Here is a 9,116-nt window from a genome sequence, read left to right as displayed (position 1 = left end):
CTGGGTGCTGTCCCTCAGCTCTTCAGCTCAAGGCTAGCACTCTACCACTTGAGCCACAGTGCCACTTCTGGCTTTTTTCTTTTTGCTTAAGTGGTGCTAAGGAATCAAACCCAGGGCCTCATGCATGCAAGGCAAGCACTCTACCACTGAGCCACCTTCCCAGCCCCAAGTTTATTATATAGGAAGAAATGTCAATATCTAGTTAATTTTAATTCTCAACTGTCCTATAAAAGAAAAAACTATTAATTGATGAACAAAGTTTCTTAATTATGAAGAAATACAATTAAGCATAATTTTGAAGAAGTCTGTCTAATAATAATAACTAGCAACCAGTAAAGGTTGACTATGTGTATAGTGAACTGAGAATTCTTTTTTTTTTTTTTTTTTCGGTCACGGGGCTTGAACTCTGGGCCTGGGCACTGTCCCTCAGCTCTTCAGCTCAAGGTGAGCACTCTACCACTTGAGCTACAGCACCACTTCTGGTTTTCTAGTGGTTTATTGGAGATAGGAGTCTCACGGTCTTTCCTGGCTTTGAACCATGATCCTCAGATCTCAGCCTCCTGAGTACCTAGGATTACAGGCATGAGCCACCGGCGCCCGGCTGAGAATTCTTTGATAATTATTTTATCTAATTATCATCATGGTCCTAAGAATGATATCAGGGATAGATCCAGAGTTTGTGAGATCTAAAGCTTCCATAATTTGGAAAGCCTTAAGAAAAAAAAAAGAGTACAAAAACATCTTTTACCTTTGCAAAACACAAAACACAGGACCATCAGCCCACTTAAGGGCTCTTCCTAATGCCTTGGAAGATGCCTTTGCAAATATGATGCCCTGAAGTTTAACTTCACTAATATTCATTTCATGATATGTCCTTCTTTAAGTTATACTAAAACCCCATTTTCTTGACATAAAAATTGGGGTATAGCCAGACATCATTATTCAAATTAATCCTGCCTAATTCCAGCCTCTTTTCTCTTACTAGTCTCTTTGCCTCCAGGAAGGTCTAGTCTAATTCACAAAACTTCCTTAGAAATACCTTCTAGGGGCCGGGAAGGTGGCTCAGTGGTAGAGTACTTGTCTTGCATTCATGAGGCCCACATAAGCAGAAAAAGCTGGAAGTGGCACCGTGGCTCAAGTGATAGAGTGCTAGCCTTGATGCTGAAGAGCTGAGGGACAGCGCCCAGGCCCAGAGTTCAAGCCCCACGACTGACAAAAAACAAAAAGCAAAACACAAAACCTTCTATACATAAACGTGGAGGAATTCAATATTTGCAGTGTGATAGAGGCTAAAAGATCAGTAGTGTTTGAAAGGTCGGGTAGAGAACTTCAAGGACAATCAGTTCTAAATAATCCTGTTTCTGCAATGATCTTATCTTACAAGCAATATTTAGAAGGAATCCTCAATTGGCAGAATATGAAAGCTCCATGACAAATAACATGTCACTCTTGATTTGAGGCAGAGAGATCCTACCTCCTTTAGAATAAAATCCATACTTAGTATACCAGCCCCCAAACAACTTGGCTCTTGCCTAGTTTTTCTACTTTATTTCTTTTTTTTCCTATTTTTTTTTACTTTATTTCTTACTATTTTCCCTTTTCTCACTATTTTCCGTAAACAAGCTAGGCTTGTAGGAGTCTTGTTATTTTGTTAACTTGTAAAAATATGCTTCTCTCATACCTTCTCATTGCTGCCTTCTTGGGTTTCACTTCCAAATTACCTTCTTAGAAAAAAAGCATCTGACTCTGTTGAGAAAAGACCATCCCACATCTTCCAACAGATACATTTCATGATTTTTTTCTCATAAACTTCATGATTTTCTAAAAAGAATCTTTATTTTTATTATAAAAATGTATTATCTATTAGCCCAGAGAGTAAAGGTTCCTGAAAGGATGATATAGGATGATTGTGAGTTTGAAGCCAGCTCTACACAGTGAATGATGCAGTTGCTTAAGCATATGATCTTAGCCATATCATCTTAGATGGAGATTGGGAATCAGAGGACACCTGAGTCATAAAAGTTCATGAAACTCAATCTCAACCCATGCATACCTGTCATCCAATCTATAAGCAAAGCATAATGATTGGGTGCAATGGTGAATGCATGCCATTCCAGCAACAAAGGGAAGCACAAATAGGAGGATGGCAGTCAATGCCAGCCTGGGTATAAAGCAAGGTTCTATCTATCTATCTATCTATCTATCTATCTATCTATCTATCTATCTATCTATCCATCTATCTATCTATCTATCTTGTTATTGTAAAGGTGATGTACAAAGGGGTTACAGTTACATAAGTCAGATAAAGAATGTACTTCTTTTTGGACAATGTTATCCCTTCCCTTGCCATTTCCCAGTTTTTTCCCCCCTCCCCACCCACAAGTTATATAGTGAGTACCACTGCTGTTCATCCTTTGATCATCCTTTGTCCCTTAATTTCTCTGCCCCCTATTCTCCCAATGACAGATTCAACAAACTAGATCAAAAGAAAAGAACAATAAAGAAAAAAACCTCTTGTGTCCATTTCCTGGAGTTCATTTCAGTAAAATTATTTTATATGATCAGATGCATACAGGCATTTGTACCTTTGTGTTCCTCTCCTAAGGGTATCCTTCTTTAGTCTCACTGTGTGTGAATGCCTAGAGTTCTGTTTAATTTATCCTGTTCCAGTGTATTTTAGATCTAGCTTTTGCATATGAGAGAAAACATTTGGAGAGGCCATATCTTGAAAATAACACAAAAAAGGACTGGTGGAGTGGCTCAAGTGGTAGGTTGCCTGCCTGGCAAATGTGAAGCCCTGAGTTCAAACTTCAGTACTAAAATTAAACAAAGGGGAAAAATGGCCTTTCCTCAACTCAGTTCTGGAAATAAAATCAAAACACTTGGTTTGAATTGCTTTATTTAGGATTATTAATAAGACATGTCTTTCTCCTCCTTCCTTTTTTCTTTTTTTCTTAAGTAATCACTTTACCACTTAAGCTACATTTGCAGCCCTTTTTTATTTCAAGTGTTTTTGGAACAGGGTCTCTAGCTTTTCCCTGGGCCAGTCTGGACATTAATGGCCATATATATATATATATATATATATATATATATATATATATATATATACACACACATATATATATATATATATATATATATATATATATATACACACACATACATATACATATAAATGTATATCTATCTATCTATCTATCTTTTTTTTTTTTTTGGTTGGTCGTGGGGCTTGAACTCTGGGCTTGGGGCACTGTCCCTGTGCTCTTCAGCTCAAGGCTAGTGCTCTACCACTTTAGCCACAGCCCCACTTCTGGCTTTCTGGTGGTTAATTTGAGATGAGCTTCATGGACTTTCCTGCTTGGGCTGGCTTTGAACGGTGATCCTCAGATCTCAGCCTCCTCTGTAGCTAGGATTACAGGCATGAGCCACTAGTGCCCAGCTTTAATGGCCCTATTATGCCTCTCATGTGGCACACCACTACGCCCAGCTTATGGTTGATATGAGGGCTCGCTTTTTGTATAACTTGGCCTCCAGCCACAGTCCTCCCTGACCCACCTCCTGAGTAGCTGGGAATACAAATGTGAACCACTGTGCCCTGTCCAATTGTTCCTTCATTTTAGGTGGAGTGCTCTAATAATTCAAAGTCTAACCTACTAACCCCAAATTAAATTTTCGTGTTACGCTAAAAGTATATACTAGTTCCTGAACAAAAAAAATAGTGCCAGTCCTGGCACCTGAACTCAGGGCTTGTGTACTGTACCCGAGCTTCTTTTGCTCAAGGCTAGCACTCTACCCCTTGAACCACAGTGCCACTTTTGGCTTTTTCTATTTATGTGGTACTGAGGAATTTAACCTAGAGCTTCATGCACTATAGGCAAGCCCTCTACCACTAAGCCACATTTCCAGCCCTTGTTCTTGAAATTTTTACAGGATATAAATGCTAATCAATGCATAACTTTATCACTAAAATATATAACATTAAGATTCAGTCTCATATATCCTAAATTTAGAAAACATAAATTGAAATTACTTATACTGCATAAGAAAATATTTAGATGTTACTTTAAACATTCAAAATAAAGACATACCTCCTAAAGCCCCACTGTGATCTAGACTTTTTTTTTTAAGGCCATTAGATACGATCAGAACAGGAACCACAACAGAAAATAGCCACCGCCAAGGAGAAATAGGCCGTAAGTTACCTGAAAAATAATATAAAGAGGGAACATAAATTGAGTGAAATCACAAGTTAAACTTGGCATTTAGTTTGGTTAAGTACACTGTGAATTAAAATAGTTGTAAGTAAGAGAAAACTTCAACGAAATTACCCAAGTAAATTATTTATGTGACATTTGAATATTGCCTGAGAGGCAATTTTATTGGGATATGGCCAACTGTGTTATGTTGATGTTTTAAGAGCCATTTATAATTATTTATGACAATGGGTATCTCACAGATGAGTATCTGGGGCTATAAAGTCAATGTTTGGCTCCTCTGTATTTTTTTTTTCTCTAAATAACAGTTTCTGTCACTTTTTTCTAAATAGGATTTAATTCCTTTCTTTCTTTTTCTTTTTTTTTTTTTTTGCCAGTTGTGGGGCCTGAACTCTGGGCCTGGGCACTGTCCCTCAGCTCTTCAGCTCAAGGCCAGCACTCTACCACTCGAGCCAGAGTGCCACTTCCAGCTTTTTCTGTTTATGTGGTGCTGAGGAATAGAACCCAGGGCTTCATGCATGCGAGGCAAGTACTCTACCACTGAACCACCTTCCTAGCCCCAGGATTTAATTCCTTTCAGAGAGACAATTTTATTTTAAACAAATAGCATTCAGAGTATAAACCTGATTCAATGGTTAGAAAATGATTTTCTGTGGGTTGGGAAGGTGGCTCAGTGGTAGAGTGCTTGCCTAGCATGTATGAAGCCCTGGGTTCAATTCCTCAGCATCATATAAGGAGAAGAAGCCGGAAGTAGTGCTGTGGCTCAAGAGCTCAGGACAGTGCCCAGGTCCAGAGTTCAGACGCCATAACCGACCAAAAAAAAAAGAGAGAGAAAACAAAAAATAAAATGATTTTCTGAAAGTTGTATCCAGTTCAGAGATGTTTTGTTTGGCTAGTGTGGTATGTTGATAAATAATTTGAGTCAATATTTAGAGTGGGAGATTTCACATAAAAATTTTGACTACTGACTTCTGTTTTAAAGCTGGAAGTTCTGTCCTGCATGGCAGAATGATTTGAAGGTGATGAGAGACCTGTCCTGTAGACAGGCAGGGCTTTCCCAGTTAAAATTCCCACAAGAGAATCCTACACACTAATGCTAAGTAGTTTCATTTCATTACTGTTCTTTTCTGAAATGGCCATCAGTTACACATATAATTCAGGCTGTGGAAGCTAAGCAAACATTTATAACCATTCATAGGACTAGACTTTCCGATTTTACACTGGAACTGTTACCATTTATTAGAGTACAGAAAACAATTCAGAACATTCCTACTTACCATAATAGGTGCTAGCAGTCATTGACACAATCCAGAAAGCTAAGGAAATGCAAATGATCATGCTCAAGACTACTATATTAGTAATCATATTTATATATCTTTTGTATATACTGTCGTCAGGATCTGTCATAGAAAAGAAGGCAATGAGCACCTGAGGGAGAAAACAGCGTTTCTGAGCCTAAAATACTTAAAATTGCCTGCAAAGCACTCGTTTAGATGCAAATTAAATGTACACCATAAATGCAAACATAGACATCGGCCACCAACCGAACAAAAAGACACTGCTGCTACTGCAGCACTGTAGGGCAACTCCTCAATGGAAAAAAAGCAAGGCGCCAGGGCCCGCTCCTGGCTGGTAGTGGTGGCCTCACAGTTGGACAAGGAGACCAGGAAAGGGAAAAGGAAAACGCAGCGGCCAATCGGAGACTCCAGGCCAGCGAGCTCCGCCCCCCGCCCCCAAGTCCCGCCCACCATCGCACCCCTCCGACAAGCCTAAAGGAGCAGGTCCCGGGCAAGGAAGAACGGCCGCACCTGAGTGACTTAGAGCAGCGATCCCTATGCAGTGGGCCGTGGTTAAGTCCACTCGACCGCCGAAATCGCTTCAGGGTCCAGATCTAGTTTGACAGGTCAAGGCCGAGACAAGTGGACGCCGGTTCTTGCCTCACTGCGCCTTCCCCGCCCGCATCTCGCCCCAGGGCGCATGCGCTGCCGCGCCCACGTGAGCATTTAGTGGAGAAAGCCGGAAGCTGGGCTTGGCTAACTCCTTGTTGTGAAACGCGTGGAAGTCTGTTCCTCGCGCTTGTGAAACCACCATGGAAGGGGTGGTGTAGGACTCCGCACCAACCTGCTAGGTAGTAGTTGGATAACAAATGCAAATAGGTCTAACAGCCAATCACTCCATTTCAAGCGAATTATTCAAGGTGTGATTTTGTGCTGGTTCTTGGACCTGAAGCCAGGGCCTGGGCTCTGTCCCTGTTTTTCTTCTTTTCTTAGTCTCAAGGCTAGCGCTCAGCCACTTGAGCCACAGCTCCACTTCTGGTTCATTCGTGGTTAATTGGAGGGAAGAGTCTACTGGATTTTGCTTCCCCAGGCTGGCTTCCCACCGTGATCCTGAGATCTTAACCTCCTGAGTAGCTAGGATTACAGGCATGCCTTATTTTGCCTGGGAGGGGAATGTACCCTGTTGTAGAACTGGGATCTTGTGACCTAAGAAATATATATATTTTGGTCGGTCATGGTGCTTGAACTCTGGGCCTGGGCTCTGTCTCTGAGCAATTCATCTCAAAACTAGCACTCTACCACTTGAGCCACAGCACCACTCCCAGTTTTCTGGTGGCTTATTGTAGATAAGTTGCATGGCCTTTCCTGCCCGGGCTGGCTTTGAACTGCGATCCTCAGATCTCAGCCTCCTGAGTAGCTAGGCGTGAGCCACGGGCGCCCGGCTGAGAAATAATTTTAAACACTACTTTAGTTCTTATAATGGGCCAGGCTCTGCTGGGTGTTAAATATGTAAAGCTAAAGCTACATCACTTGTATTGTAGAAATACCTTTTGCATTCGGTTAGAACATCTTGTGACTGGTTCATATTTTACTCGAAATTACTTGTCAGAATAGTAACTGATAATTATATCCGCATTTTAAAGTTAGTTGTTGACACCTTAAGGAGACAGCATTTTCAGTGTAATTGTGATTTTACCCAGTTTTTAAAATTTACATTTCCACTGATAACTTTAAAAATAATTTTATTCCGAATTTCAAAATATATGCCAGGATAACTTCACTACCTTTCCTTGGTTAGTTAACTAAGACCCAAGTCTGTGAAGTAGAATAAAATTGTAATGGCTTTCTTACACATGTGGTCCTTCTATAGGTACTCATTATGAGACCACTTCTTTTTCAGTATTCTGCCTGGGTAAATAATTATATTACATGCTACCTGGTCAGTATCAATATTACCACACTATTGGGAAAAGTCACTACTAATAAAAGCTAGGCTAATGATCTTGTAATTTGCAGAAGTTTTTGTCTCCAGAGGAGGGGGAGGTGACTGCTTCCAGTTATGTAGGTGACACAGATACTGGGTGGAGACTTAGCCAAGAGGAGGAGTCTACTTTGTCTTCCCAGAGGGGACCTTACACTCTCTGCTTAGACAGTTAGGAACTGGTCTTCACCATAACGATGACCTTGTCCAATTAGTTGGTGTTTTATGAGAAAAACATAGTGAATGTTATGGCATCTTCTGACACCAGGGTCAATTCATGTCGTCAATTCCTGGATGCCAGGAATGATGCTCTCTTTTTCACCACTATTAGATCTGGCTAGAATCGTATATTAAGACATAGTGCCAGTGAAATGACCCTACATTTTCCATTTTCCCATCCCAGAGTGTCTGATTATTGCTGTTCTTCATAAAACCAGAACAGTGCAAGAATGACCTTTATTCCCTCACCAAAGTTTGAAAATACTCCGAAATGTTTCTGTCAATAACCAGGTTCAAGATTTCAACTTCATGCCCCAGTTCCAGCACCAAAAAAAAAAAAAGTCTTGATCTTCTGGATACTTACAAAGAGAATTTTCATAGCTCTTCATTTATCTGGCCTACCCTGTGTAAAGTGCATTTAAAACAAACTACAATGCACATTTAGATAAAATTTGAGCAACAAATTTGAAACAAATTCCTGTTCCAAATTTCACATATTTTTGTTATACAATTTGCTCTTAAGTTGTAAGGAATTCTACAGAAGCTTTTTTTTAAAAGATATAAATTAGGGGAAGAACTTTCACAAGTTTATGTATATATTTTAGAAATCACAGGCATGACAATAATTTCCTTGGAAAAAAGGTTTATAATATTTCAAATACATTTTTAGAATACAGTGATATACATTACAAAACCTTTAAATTTAGAAAGTTTTCAACTGTCTAGATATCAAAAGAATCCCATTTCTAGTATAAATATGAACCACTTCAGTATTGTAACAAAATTGAAATTTACCCGTATACTAACATTGAAAAATGAGATAAACATTATAAAGTCTACCTAGACAATGTCAACAATGACCTTGATGGACATTTACATATTTTTATGTTTTTAAGTTACATGATGTATCCTATTTTAATAACATGGTTTATATATTAAAAGCTTAGAATTTGGCCACACGTTGATGGCTCACACCTATAATCCTAGCTGCTCAGAAGGCTGAGCTCAGATCTCAGCCTTGGTACAAAGATCATGGTACAAGCCAGCTCAAGTCCATGTGACCCTTATCTTCAATTAACCACCAAAAGTCTGGAAGTGGAGTTGTAGCTCAAGTGGTAGAGCACCAATGTTTAGCGAAAAAACTCAGAACAGTATCCAGGCCGGGACCAGTATACACACACACACACACACACACAGTATCCAGGCCGGGACCAGTATACACACACACACACACACACACACACACACACACACACACACACACACACACACACACACACACACACACACACACACACACACCAGCAAAACTCAGAGCAGTATCCAGGCCGGGACCAGTACGTACACACACACACACACACACACACACACACACACACACACCAGCAAAACTCAGAACAGTATCCAGGCCGGGACCAGTAC

General features: G+C 40.0%; 1 protein-coding gene across 3 annotated transcripts in view; it reads right to left on the bottom strand.

The window, feature by feature from the left end:
• Tmem19 (transmembrane protein 19) overlaps positions 1-6,170 on the bottom strand; it is an 11,838-nt gene extending 5,668 nt beyond the window's left edge. Inside the window, exons 1-3 of one of the 3 annotated variants that reach the window (XM_013022880.1) lie at positions 6,026-6,170; positions 5,495-5,645; positions 4,092-4,205 (exon numbers count right to left, since the gene is read on the bottom strand). In XM_013022880.1, coding sequence (XP_012878334.1) covers positions 4,092-4,205; positions 5,495-5,624 — 244 coding nt within the window. In that variant the 5' untranslated portion in view covers positions 5,625-5,645; positions 6,026-6,170. Of the gene's footprint in view, positions 1-4,091; positions 4,206-5,494; positions 5,869-6,025 lie in introns of those variants that run through there. The other 2 variants (XM_013022890.1, XM_013022870.1) reach the window with 2 other exon arrangements.
• Positions 6,171-9,116: the final 2,946 nt, after the last annotated feature.

Source organism: Dipodomys ordii, unplaced genomic scaffold (genome assembly GCF_000151885.1).
Source record: "Dipodomys ordii isolate 6190 unplaced genomic scaffold, Dord_2.0 Scaffold3, whole genome shotgun sequence".
Classification (NCBI taxonomy): Eukaryota; Metazoa; Chordata; class Mammalia; order Rodentia; family Heteromyidae; genus Dipodomys; species Dipodomys ordii.
This window is presented reverse-complemented; position numbering and strand designations above follow the sequence as displayed.